The following is a 14,326-nucleotide window of genomic DNA, read 5'->3' on the forward strand; positions in this document are numbered from 1 at the left end:
ACTTCAAATACTTGAAGAATTCACTTAAAAAAGTGTTGGATCACTCATAGCATGGAGACCAGTGGTGATACAGTCAGACATGGAGACATACAGGCATTGAACATTCTCCTGAGGAAGATCCTACAAAAGCTGGCACAATTGGCCCTCCAAATCTGCCAAAGTTACTGTCTGCTGTCAAATCTGGTCTCAAAATATTCTCAATGGGCGAGAGGTCTGGAGAACTTACTGGCCAAGGAACTATGTTGTCATCATGAAGGCAGGCCAAAGACACCCATAAGGCTGGAAATTTTCCTGCTGAAAAATAGGGTTTTTGAGCTGCATCAGGAAATGAAGCACACATGGTTGCAGAATTTCCTGGACATATTTCCGTGCCATTCATTTTCCACCAATCACCACCAGTGGGAGATGGAAATTGTAGGAAATGGCACCCCACAAAAGACACCTCTCATTGTGATGGTATGCTGATGTACAATGAAGTGTAGATCACCACGATGGCCAGGATGTATCCAAACCCAAATTAGCGAGTCGTCCATACCTAAGCAGAACCGTTATTCATTGCTGAACACCACTTGTTGCCAATCCACAAGCTGCCATACTGCCCATTCCTAACAGAAGTTCAAATGTACTCAGTGATATTCAGGTCATAATGGATGCCTCAGTGACAGATTCTGCTCTGCCATCTGTTAGTAACTTGAAGAAAGTTTGCATATCCAAAGTTACACGAGTGGTAAACACGGATTACCCCCTGGTGAGAACCCAAGGTGACAAACATGACCAATGCCATTGGGGTGATTTACCTCTAGACTTAAGTAGTGGCTGACTAGTGAGTTCATTCATTGTGTATTTTGTTGAATAGTGATTTCATTCATTGTGTGTTATTTTTGTGCTATTCCTTGTATTCGATGTTTTATTCTGTTTTGTGCATATGTGGTATTAACAATGGGTGAGTCTAAAACAGATATAATTGCAAATCTGTTTGAAATATAATTTACAACCCGCACATTTGGGTGGTGACCAACTTTCAATTGCAATGACATCATTCGGAGCGATTCAGAACTATGTCTGCCACCGAGTGCAATTTTAAAATTGAATGCATTACGTCCTTAACTTCTCCACTTGCTCTCTCTTTCCTTCTAAATTGGAATAGATGATGAGGCTACACCAGCATTAATGTAGTCAAGGAATGGAGTAGTGGAGTTGCACAGAACTTTTGAAGTCCTGAGAGATGATGTTGTTAATACTTGACTTGAAATAAATCGTATTTCAGACAGTTTTTGTGCTATCATAACACATGCGATGAATGCCTTGAATGCAAGGAAAACATGCCACTGACTGTACCTTATTTTATAAAAGTTTTATTTAGAATATCAGGTCCAAGATAATTCGTGCATTGAAATATAATGCCTGTTGAAAATTAATATTTCCTCCCATTGATTTGGTCATAAAAACCTCATTCTATTCTGTTCTATTCTTTGGAATTTGATTGCAGACACTGAATCCTGGCATCTTCTCTCTTCGGGAAGCAATAGCAGTGGACGTTCAGTTAGTGTGGACCTACCACCAGCTCGCCATAAACATTCTGCCATTCTTCACGATGATGCAATGTGGGTGTATGGTGGAATGACTGATCTTCAAGAGCGTGCTGATTTCTGGCGCTGGGATACTGGTAAATGAACCTTCTTGTCCTTCATGTAAATTGTTAAATTTCCTTTGCTACAATAGTCTACTTGAACCAAAAGTCCAATATTATCAACTTAAAAAATCTAATTTGAAAAGAAACTTCAATTGTGAAAGGATTTTACAAACTGACACATCAGATATCATACCAATATAAATGGTCCGTTATTGGACATTATAAATTTTCCAGCTAACTCATTTCTGGTTGCCAGCGTTTCGCCCCCGTGTGCTAGGTTGGGCTCATCAGTTGGTACCTAGCACACCTACCAAGACACATGGCTAGTGCATACCGTAGAGGCCACTGCGTAGGCTACTTGAAGCCACCGGCAGTGCCAATGCACTATGAGAGACTATCAATGAGCCCAACTTAGCACACGGGGGGCAAAACGCTAGCAACCAGGAATGAGTTAGCTGGAAAATTTATAATGTCCAATAACGGACCATTTATATTGGTATTATAAATTTACTCATTCGGGACAAATGTTTCAGATTCCCTATGCGAATCAACATCTATATCAACATCAGATATCAGTAACAAAGTTAATTGTAGGCTGTCTGCACCTTCTGACATTATTGAGAGAAAATTCAGAGCTGGCATCTTATGATGAATATCTTTTGTTGATGTTAAAGTAGTATAGTATGAGCCAGTTATGCAACTATACAATGAACATAAACTGTCAAATAAAACTGTTAAAAATTAATTCTGCTTTAATCTCTTTACAGTAAAATACAATAATTTAATATCTTCATTTATTTAAGAAATTTGTATGCATGGTCGTTCAAGTGAACAAACAATAGGATCAAGTAACTTTCCAACTGAAAAAGTTAGAAACACATGCAAAATCAACATGTTTTTAATGGTTTTATGTTTGTAATCTGTTTCACACAAAGTAAGCTGTTGATATAATTTTACTTTGATTTTACCAATGATATGAAGTTATAAAATATTGGTTTATCTCTCCTTCAGAAAAATGTACTGATGAGTGTGGTTGACATGAAGTGAAATAATAATATTCCAGTTTTGTAGTATATTAAATATGATTTTAAGATGTTAAGCATCATGTTACTATCTCAGCCCTAATTTTTCTGTTTAGAGTTCTATAACTGTCACTTCCCATGGACAGACTTCTAGCATTGACTCACAGATACGTAGTGAAGTCAGAAAGGAATTTTCTATTATTGTTGGGAATGTACTTCAAAAATGATAAAACACAGGTACAATTCTTCAGTAATCAAACACATTTATTTTAACACACACACACATGGAAGTCATCTTGCAAACAACAACAACAAAACAGAAAATACAAAGAAATTCTACACACACAACACAGTTGAAAATAATCAATGTTATTCAAGTCTTAGGCTTATTCCTACATCTTCTCTCACTTAAGTTAACGGTGGTCAGTCCAACGATAACTTACACAACACAATCAAAGGTTCAGTTTTAGAGGTTTACAAACCATCCTTCTATATCCTGTTTCCACCAGTTCCCTGGGAGTCTCTTCAGTGATGGTCACGGTTTTCTCTTGGGGTAGTTCAACAACTTCCTCTCGAAGTCTTCTGCCGATCACTGCACTTTCACTCTGTTGGCCAAGTTCCAGTTCCAACAGGTAGATTCTCTGCACTGGTCTCAAAAGCAAGCTGCTTGAAGTCTTCACTCTCAGCAGTCTGGTTTCACCATCAGTTCCCTTTATGAGTTCAACAACTGTTGCCAAATGCCACTCTACCGGTTTTGTGTTGTCATTTCCCACCAACACTATTTCACCAACTGAAATTGGTCTATGCTCCTTTTCATAGGCTAACAACATCAACTGTTATAAGTATTCAGAATGAAATTTCCGTCAGAATCTTCTCACAGCTTTTGCCGGTAGCAAAGTCTCTTATTTAGATCAGTGGATTCAACTAAATCAAAATCTGAAACTCCTATCACTTCAAGTTCCTGCAGAAACATATTGGGTGTTAGAGGAGTCATATCACTGGGATTTTGAGACACATAAGTTAGGCGACGAGCAATGATGACAGCCTCACAGTCACACAAAATTGTCTTCATCTCTTCATAGTCAACTGATGTTCGTCCTAGGACACGATGCAGTAGTCTCTTCATTATTCCAATACGCCGCTCCCACCAACTACCCAACCAGGATGCAGTTGGAGGATTAAGCTTCCATTTAATTCTTCTGGCAGTGCTGTAAAGGTTAAAAGCATCCCAGTACAATTTCTTACATGCATTATCAGTGGCAGAAAAGTTAGTACCATTGTCACTATAGCCTCTTCAGTCCCGAGCCTGTTGGTGCATTCAATGAGTTATATTTTGCTCAAATAATTTTTAAAAATTCATCATAGAAAATTAGTGTGTTTAACTAAGTTGTTTTATTCGTGTAGCATATAGGCTACATCAGGACTCAGAGTTAACTTTCCTACCATTATTACTTTTTTCATTAAATTATTTTGTTTTATTGTAAGTAGACAAAACCACATGTAGAGCATATGCTACATACAGACTGAGGAGGATAGACAGGAGATGGTCAACCTCTTCTACTAATGAATCTCCTAAAACTCTGAATGAAGCTGTCAGTTGAGAGGGAAGGTATAAGCTCCAAATGTACTGCTTGATACACTCCACAAGTATACAAACACATCCATGCCTTTTTATTACTGCCCTTCTCCACCTTGAGGTATAGTGAACCTGCTAAATCAACACCAGTAACTTCAAATATCTTAGCATTTCACACTCTATCTTCAGGAAGAGGTGCCAGATTAATGTCTAAATGCTTGACTGTTTGTTTCTCACATTGAAGACATTTATCCAGAACTGATTGAACAGTTAGCCTTCCACCAAGGATACAAAATTTTTTCTAAGGAGAGTCAACATCATCTGTGGACCTGCGTGACATGATTCTTTATGTAAATCCATTATCAGGCGAAATACAACAGGATGCTCAGAACTATGCAGAGCAGCTGGTTGACAAAAATCGTTTAGATCCTTCCTATGTGAGACTTTTGTCATTAGGCGTAGAATTCCATTACTATCAATGAATGGGACCAAATTCAACAACTTTTGGTCATTCACTCCAGAGAAAGCCTGTTTCTGAACCATATTTATAACTATAGGCTTAGCCACCACTAATTCTTCTATTGTCAAGTAACCATAAAATCTGTCATGTTCTTTTGTTTGACAATTCTTCACAAAGCAATAAAACCAAACAATTAAATGTATGCTTTGCCTAAAAGTAGAAAAGCAGGCAAATACCAATCAGATTCAACTGTATCTGAGAGCATGGAGGAAACAGTACTTTTCTTTTTGCCAGGGGTAATCTCTTTTCCGTCAAACTGTACGTATACCTTGGGCCATGTACTTGGTTTTTCTTGTAGCCAGTTAGGTCCCTCCCACTATCTTGATTCTAACAACTTCTTAGCGATAGTGCCACGAGATGGCTGGTCTGCAGGATTCATGGTGCCTGGAACGTGCCTCCATTCCTGTCCTTCAGTCAGTTCCCTGATTTCTTTAACTCGGTTGGACATGAACACATCCCATTGATCTTCTCTTTGAATCCATGCTAAGACCGTAGTTGTGTCACTCCAAAATATTGCCTTAATACCAGGGATGTTGAAATCATGTACAGTATTCGAGTACATCCTAGAAGCTATTGTTGCAGCTAACAACTCCAACCTCGGGATTGTCATTTTCTTGTTAGGCTTACTAATTGGACAGACTCTTGCTTTTGTGAGGATGAGCTGGACATGAACCTGATCCTGATGTTCAACACATAGGTAAGCCACAGCTGCATACGAGAGATGACTTGTGTCACAGAAGAAATGAAGTGTCCAGTTTTCTTGCGAATCTGACCCCGGTAGCCATCTGGGAATTTTGATGTCTTCTTAGTATGGCAAATCCCTCATCCAGGTCAAGAATTGTGATTTAAGGTCCTCATTCACTTCCTGATCCCAACCTATACCTCATTCCCGTGTCTGCTGTAAGAAAAGTTTGGGAAGCAGGGTGAAACTACAAAATAGTCAAAAATCCGATGTGCTGCTGAGAAAATATTCTTCTTGGTGATTTTCTCCAGGCAAAGGGAATTTACCTTTTCTGTATAGGGTATCTTCTGACTTATCCCATAGCAACCTTAAGATATTGGTAGGCTTTGCTGATGGCAAAGAAGGATTTGTGAACTCCCACCCTTGCACCTCGGACTTTATCTCACTCATGATCGAAGTTGCTTCGTCAATGAACTGCTGCAACTAAAATAACAGGATGCATATGATCTCTATACAGTGGCCCAGAAAATAATGCACCACAATTTTGTTCTCAGCCCCCAACAATAGTATGAATGCAAAATTTTAGATATGAATTCTTTGAAGTTTTTGGAGTGCGCGTGCAAAGTTTCTGTTTCTTCCGACAGGTAGCGTACATGCAACAATCGTTCAACACAGCATCTGTAAGTGATGTATGTTACAAACACTGTGTCATCATTGAATTTCTCACTGCAGAGCAAGAAACAGTTGGAAGCATTCACAAATGTTTATGTACAGTTCATGGAGCATCAGAAGTAAGTTGACAGCAGTACGGTTAGCTGCTGGGCCCAGAGGATGAGGCATTCTGAACTTGGTTCGGCAGAGCTCCAAGATTTGGAGCAGTCGGGGAGGCCACCCACGGCTGTCACACCTGACAAGATGCAGCATACTGATGAGGTTAATTGTGAGGACTGAAGCAGAACGACTTGGCAGTTTGGTGTGGGAGCTGTCAATCAGCAAAGGAAGTGTGGGTGTAATCATCAGTGCTCTTGATTAAGCAAAAAAGTGTTCACAATGGGTTTAGCACTGTCTTACAGAGGAATACAAAACTCTTAGAAAAAACATTTTTTTCTTAGTTGCTGCAATGTTTCGAAGCCTTCTTTTCCCAGATTGTGACAGGTGATGAAACCTGGGTTCACCATTTTGAGCCTGAAACAAAACAGCAATCGATGGAATGATGCCATCCTGACTCTCTACAGAAGAAAAAATTAAAGCAACTGCTTCCGCTGGTAAGGTCATGATCACTGTGTTTAGGGTCTGTGATGGTGTCATTCTCACTCATGTGATGCCAAGAGACACCACCATTATGTAATTCTGAGTCTTATGTGAACTCATTAACCAAACTCAAGAAGTGCTTCCTGCGACTTGAATGCCATAACAACCCAGGTGATTATTTGCTTCAACATGATAACGAACACCCTCACACAAGTTTGAGGTCATCGGAGTACATCACAAAACAGGGTTGGACAGTGTTACCCCATCCACCCTATAGCCCTGACCTGTCTCCCACAGACTCTCACTTGTTTGGGCCATTGAAAAATGCCATTCATGGGAGATATTTTGAGGATGATGAAGAGTTGATATGCACAGTGAAGAAATGGCTTCATGAACCGAACAAGGGGTGGTACCAATAGGTCATACACGCCCATGTGTCCCGCTGGAGGGAGGCCATAGAACAGGAAGGAGATTATCTGGAAAAATAGGGAGTACCAATATAAATGGTCTGTTATTGGACATTATAAATTTTCCAGCTAACTCATTCCTGGTTGCCAGCATTTCACCCCTGTGTGCTAAGTTGAGCTCATCAGTTGGTACTTAGCACACCCACCAAGACTCATGGCTAGTGCATACCATGGAGGCCACTGCATAGGCTACTTGGAGCCACTGGCAGTGCCAATGCACTATGAGAGATTTTGTCTCCTTACCAAAAATTGATGCCTGCTTGGCCATCAGATGATATAGATGTTGATTCCCGTAGGGAGTGTCGAAGAAACACCATTCTTTCTTGTGTATAAGTTTCATTGTGTTCAATAAATAATTATTGAAGAAAGAAATGTGGTGCATTAGTTTCTGGGCTACCCTAGTACATACAACCCTATAACTTAAAACGATTTTTCAGTTCTTGCCGACACTTCGTAGGATATAAATTAGTATACAATAATAAAGTTTTATTATGAATCCACCTGTTCAATACATTATATATAAATTATGTCTTGGCTCAGCATCTTCACCTGTCATGCCTCCTGGGTACAGATCTTCCTCTGGTTCTATGAGCTCAGTTCCCTCCTTGCCTTGACCAGAATGGCTAATGCCTAGGGTCATCAGTGCTACTCCATCACCTGCCTCCCCTCCAGCTGAAACTCCCTCACTGCCTCTGGCTCACCTGGTCTCCTAGTGGTGGTTTCACTGGTCACCGCTCTGTCGCATGGACCTTGTCAGGATGGGAGTCCTCAGTGAGTGCACCCTGGTTTCTTTCTTGTCATCACCAGATTGCTCTGTGTCTGCGGTTGTTGATGCTACAACACCATCAACCTCCACCCCCCATGGCACAGATTCCCTTGCTGCATCTGGCTCGCCATGGATATCACCCAGTTATTTGTCCCCTTCGGCGAGTCCAATCTACTTTGGTAGAAAAACCTGGTCCTCTTATGCATTACATGCCTTGGCCTGGATAAGTGTTTACTCGGCCAAGGCATGTATTCTCTGGATGTCCTGCTGCTGGTTATGCTGACATTCAGTGAGGGAGACTGCTGTATTGACTTGACCAGGAATGGGAGACTGAATCCCCCAATCACCAGTGCAGTACAGTTAATGTCGAAGGAACAGCTCATCAGGGGTCCTCTTCTAATCTCCAGTAAATCTCAGGGAGACTTTCCTTCATGACCTGTGGGTCTAATTATCCGATATTTGGCAGTAGACTTGAAAATGAAGCCTCTCACTAATATGATCTGATCTGTTTTCCACAGAGTGCAGGGTAGACACTTTCATGTTATTGAGGAGAACTACATTTTGCTCTAAAGTAGAAATATTTCTTTCAATTTGTGCCGGCTAACTGTTCTGTCAAGTTAGTATTCACTTGTGATATATGAGAATTCAGGTTTTCTTAAGTATTTGACATACATGAATTTAACCCCTGGAACACAGTTATTAGCTTTGCAAATATTGTTTCAAAACTAATCCCCTCTAATGTTATTGAAGATCCTCCCTCTTTGTGGTTCTAGATGTAAAACTCGCTTGGATTTAATCAATATGCAATTAGGGGTGCGCAGTTATAAGCTTGCATTCAGCAAATAGTAAGCTCGAACTCCACTGTGAACAGCCCAGAAGATGGTTTTCTGTGGTTTCCCATTTTCACACCAGGCAAATGCTGGGGCTGCATCTTAAATGAGGCTATGGCTACTTCCTTATAACTCCTAGCCATTTCCTATCCCATCATCTCCATAAGACCTATCAGTGTCAATGTGATTGTAAAAAAAATCTTCAACTCGTTTGAAATAATCTAACTTCAACTGGTGTATCACACTTGCATTCGTATACAATAGTCCTACACACTAGTCCAGTCACGGTCGTCAATTTAATGTAGGTGCAGCAATGTAGTAAAATTAATAATACTACTGTTACTGAATACCATTATATATAAATTTTTGCCTAACACAAATACAATAGGATAACATACAGAAATAAGCTCACCAAACAAAAATTAGTCACCCTACTGCGCACGCACAGATGGACCATTAAGCTTGTACAAATGGCACAGCAAACGAGTCCTTTGCTCAACTGAACGTGCACTGCCTCTACATGGGCGTAAGGCAGTAATGATCAGTGAGACATTGATTTTTTAAGCGGACAGTATACGCCAACATGGGTAGATGTAAGGAAGTGACATAGCGGCAAAAAAGGGCAATCGTGTTTGGCGGTGCCCATGGCCATGCGGTGGTGAAATTGCTGGAATTTTTGGAGTTTGCAGTGGACTATTCAACATGTCTACAAGCAGTGGGGTACTACACGTGGCCACAAAACATGACATCAGAATTGTGGTCGGTAAAAAGATCCTCACTGTGAGGGACCAGAGATGCATTTCACGGCTTGTGAATCATAATTGCTTCCAAATCCAATAGGAATTACTGCAGTCAGCGAATGAAGGTCCATCCCAACCTGTTAGTAAGAAAACTTTGCAACAGGAAATGCATGCAATGAACGTTTGGAGTCAGTCACCTCGTCACATTGTTCACACAGGCACATAAAGCTACGCACCTTCAATGGGCTAGAAACCATCTAATGTAGACAGTAGCTGACTGGCATAATGTAATGTGGTCTCATAAATCACATTTTTGCCTGTAATCCAATGACACACGTCATCAAATGCACTGAAGGCCAAATGAAGCATTTCAAACTGGATGTGTGCAAGGTCAGGTTCAAGCCAGAGGTGGGTCTGTGATGTTTTTGTGATATTTTTTATTTTTTTTAAATCATAGACTACTAACATAAACCAGCATGTTTATTTAAACATTCTGGATGATCAGGTGTTGCCTTTCAGTCAACATCTGCATGAGTATGCTATTGATACTCCAATTTTTCAAGATATCAACAGCAAAGTTCAATGGGCTGGACACATATGTGACTGGTTTTATGAATACTCCCCCACCTGATTACATCTCAATTGGCCTGAAAAATCACCTGACTTGAACCTCATTAAAAATCTGTGGGCCATATTGGAACAGTGGGTAATATGCTGATATTAGCATCCCCGCAATTTGGTGGAAATGAGTGATCAAATTTTCAGCGAGCGTCTTAACCTGGATGCAACATACTTGCACAACCTTGTAGACTCACTTCCTAACCAAATACAGGTGGTTATCAAGTCCAGAGGCAAAGCTACATGATATTTGATGCTTAAAATGATTTCTCCAGGGATGACTAATTTTTTTTTTTTGCCAGGGGCTTTATGTCGCACCGACACAGATAGGTCTTATGGCGTCGATGGGATAGGAAAGGCCTAGGAGTTGGAAGGAAGCGGCCGTGGCCTTAATTAAGGTACAGCCCCAGCATTTGCCTGGTGTGAAAATGGGAAACCACGGAAAACCATCTTCAGGGCTGCCAATAGTGGGATTCGAACCTACTATCTCCCGGATGCAAGCTCACAGCCGCGCGCCTCTACGCGCATGGCCAACTCGCCCGGTAACTTAAATTTTTTTTGTCCACTGAGCTTATGTACAAAGTAAATCAATTGATCCATGAATGGTATTGAACAGCTGAAATATTACAACTCATAACATTAGTAGCACTCACACGCAAACTCTTCCTACAACTGTAACTTCAACTGACTGACTAAACCCATACAAAGTCACATACTAGATCACAAGTGATTCGCTATGAGTGATATCGAAACACCTGATCTACGGCAATAACACCAACTTTACCACATTCCTACTCACTCTTACAACTCTATTGAACTGAAGCCTATAACTGCATAAATCTTCTTCCAGCTAACTTCAATACCTATGTAACAGGTACGAGGTATATCACAAGTGATGTCCTGCAGCAATATCGGCATCACAACTCCGTAACTCCAACTGACTTCATCTTCTCTCTCATTACATAGCAATCGTATGCTAACGTAAACAATACACCAACTATTAACACATCACTCTAAATAACTTCTACTCCCTTATCTTCAACACTCTTCATCTATATATATACAAACACACTCATTTATGATTCTAGATCATTCTACTTTCTTACATTCTCCCTAAAATCTGGTATCACATGTATTAATTTATTATACAAAAACTACAAATGATACAGCTTTCTTATATATAGGCTATCTTATAAAAAGAGAAATTCACTGTCGGCAGCCCTGAAAATGGTTTTCCGTGGTTTCCCATTTTCACACCAGGCAAATGCTGGGGCTGTACCTTCATTAAGGCCACAGCCGCTTCCTTCCCACTCCTAGCCCTTCCCTGTCCCATCGTCGCCATAAGACCTATCTGTGTCGGTGTGATGTAAAGCAACTAGCAAAAAAAAAAAAAAAGAGAGAAATTCAGAAGGTTTTGTTCCCAGTGTTAGATTTTACAATGACTCGATATGGGTACCACATGTAATTCGGCATGTGTCTATTGAGTAAGCAAACTCTTGCCATACTCTCTGGAGCATATCCGCAGATACAATGCTGGCAACTCCTTCAATCCTACGCTTGAGTTCTTCGACATTTTCTGATAAAGGTGGCAACACACACAATCTTTGATGTATCCCCATAGGAAGAAGTCACATGGAGTTAGATCTGGGGATCTGGGAGGCAAGTGGTCATAACATTCCCTGCTCATCTGATCCACATTGAGGTAGCTCATTGTTCAGATAATCATGAACATTGCTTTGTTAATGGGGTGGGGCCATGTAATGCTGGAATACGAAAATATCGGAATCTTCTTGCATTTGTAGGAACAACCATTGCTGTATCATACCCGGTACATATATCCAGTTACAACTTTTCTCGTGAAGAAGAATGATTGGTAAAATTTCCACTATGACATTGCGCAGAATATGTTCACTTTAGGTGAATCACATTCGTGTTCGATGAATTCATGAGGATTTTTGGTACCCCACACTCAACAGTTATGCCTGCTGACTTTGTCATTTGTACAGAATGTTGCTTCTTCACTAAAAATTATGGAATTCACAAAGTCGTCACCTTCTTCCATCCATTCTTGCATTCAGATACAAAACTCATAATGCTCTTGTTTGTCTTTTCCTTTCAATTGATACAAGAGCTGCAATTTATATGGCTTCATAAGTAGTCTCATATGTAGTGTCTTCCAAACTGTTGTAGAAGGTACTTGCAGCTCAAGGGATGCTCTACAAACTGATTTTTTTGGACTTCCTATGAATGCCTCTCTCACACAGTTAATGGTCTCTTCACTCAATGTAGGATGGCAGCTTCTTTTCTTAGAATGCAAACAACCAGTACTCACAAATCCGACATGCCAGGCATAAATAGCCTTCCTGCTTCATAATTCTTTGCGGTAGTTAGTCCTCAACTTCCTTTTCACATCTGCAGCACTCTCATTTTTGGAGAATTCAAAAACACAGGTAGAGCGCTCTTCACTAGAAGTCACCATATTTACAAAATACCAACTGCAGTAAATACAGGAACTACAAGCATTGATTGGAGAATTCCTACAAACAGAAAGAGTGCTCTTCACCAGAAGTCACCATCTTTACAAAACACCAACTGCGGTGAATGCGGGAACTACGAGCATTCGCTGTAAAATTCACATAAATAAACCATCTGAGTTCCTTTTTAATATGACATATGAAAGCTATACCATTTGCAGTTTTTGTGTAATAAATTAATGTAAGTGTTATGGGATTTTTAGAGACTGACTATATTAGTACAGGATACCTGGTAGACTCTAGAATAAGTCCTTGGTAACAATTAATTTTTTTCCCCTTGATGAATTATTCAGATTCCTTAACTTATTCCCCATCCTATAAAGGAACATTTGCCACAATTTGCCCTCTTCAACTCCAATTTATTTTCATACCATGATCTTTCCTACCTCTAAAAGCTCCACTCAAGTGTCTTTCCATGCCATCTCTCCACTGACAGCTTAGAACATACCATCTAGTCAAGTACCACATCTCTTTACTCCCTAATCTTCCCAGCCCAAAGTTTGCAACTTTTTTGTAACACTAATCCTTTGTTGGAAATCACCTAGAACAACTTGTGCTGCTTTCCTCTGGATCTCTTCTAGTTCTCGTATAAAGTAATCTAAATGTGGATCCCACCTCGAATTGAGGTTGTACATTCCTACTACAAACCTTAAATGCCCTCATAACCATGTGAAAAGATCCTTATCCTTTCCTTACATCATTAAAGAGCGATCCAGACATTGGTGTCCAGGATGCAATGTGGGATCAATTAGAGCACTTCTTCAGAGCAAGGGTACACAAAAGGAAGAAAGGCCATGAAGGGGAAGTAAAATCAGAATAAGCTGTAGGAAAAAAGAATGTGAATGTTTTCTTTTTCCTCTATTGTGACAAAGTGTTCTAGGAGTGATAATTAAGAGCAGATAATCTTGAAACTTTCAGGGTTATTTCAGCATTGTATGAGGAACATTTTGTATATTTCTTTTTTTTTTTGTTATGATGATATTTTATGTAATTTTACTTTGTGTTTTCAAGATAACAAAAATTCAAACAAACAACAAATTTGCTTTCTATAAAGAATATTTAGTTCTAATATTTTCAATTTTTAAATGTCTGTTTATCATGAAACAACTCTTTCTGATCAAAATGGTGTATATATTGTTGGTTTCTGATAATATTCACCAATTTTATAAAATATTTTCTAAACCACTACAGTTTTAGCATTAATGACTGGCACTGCAGAATATAGTATTGGAACTTGTAGGGTTAAGGTACAGCTGCAGCATTTCCCTGGTGTTAAAATGGGAAACCATGGAAAACTACCTGCAGGGCTGCCAACAGTGGGGTTCAAATCCTTTATCTTCCGAATACTGGATACTGGCCATACTTAAGCGACTGCAGCTATCGAGCTCAGTATATAATATAAGAAAACATAAAGGTCCAATAATATTGTCCTGTGAAAAACCCATCTTAATCATTGCTGGATCAATAACACTTAACCTACTGGTACTCTAATTCTCTGCATTCATTTTTCTGGAATTTAGCCACCCATTTAACCACTCCTTTGTCTAGCCCAATAGCCCTCATTTTTGTCAGTAGTCTCCCATGATCTACCTATCAAAAGCCTTGAATAAGACAATACCGATGCAGGCATGTGACTTCCTGAATCTAAAATACCTGCTATATCTTGATGGAATCCTGCAAGTTGAGC

At 39.8% G+C, this 14,326-nt stretch overlaps 1 protein-coding gene across 1 annotated transcript in view; it reads left to right on the forward strand.

Annotated features, from left to right (window-relative positions):
* The window catches only part of LOC136863175 (RING finger protein B-like), a 374,129-nt gene that overhangs the window by 318,547 nt on the left and 41,256 nt on the right, over positions 1–14,326 (forward strand). Inside the window, exon 4 of the mRNA XM_067139526.2 lies at positions 1,490–1,666. Within this exon, the coding sequence (XP_066995627.2) occupies positions 1,490–1,666 (177 nt within the window). The remainder of the gene's footprint in view (positions 1–1,489; positions 1,667–14,326) is intronic.

The sequence above is a fragment of the Anabrus simplex genome, chromosome 2, assembly GCF_040414725.1.
Source record: "Anabrus simplex isolate iqAnaSimp1 chromosome 2, ASM4041472v1, whole genome shotgun sequence".
NCBI classification, from domain to species: domain Eukaryota; kingdom Metazoa; phylum Arthropoda; class Insecta; order Orthoptera; family Tettigoniidae; genus Anabrus; species Anabrus simplex.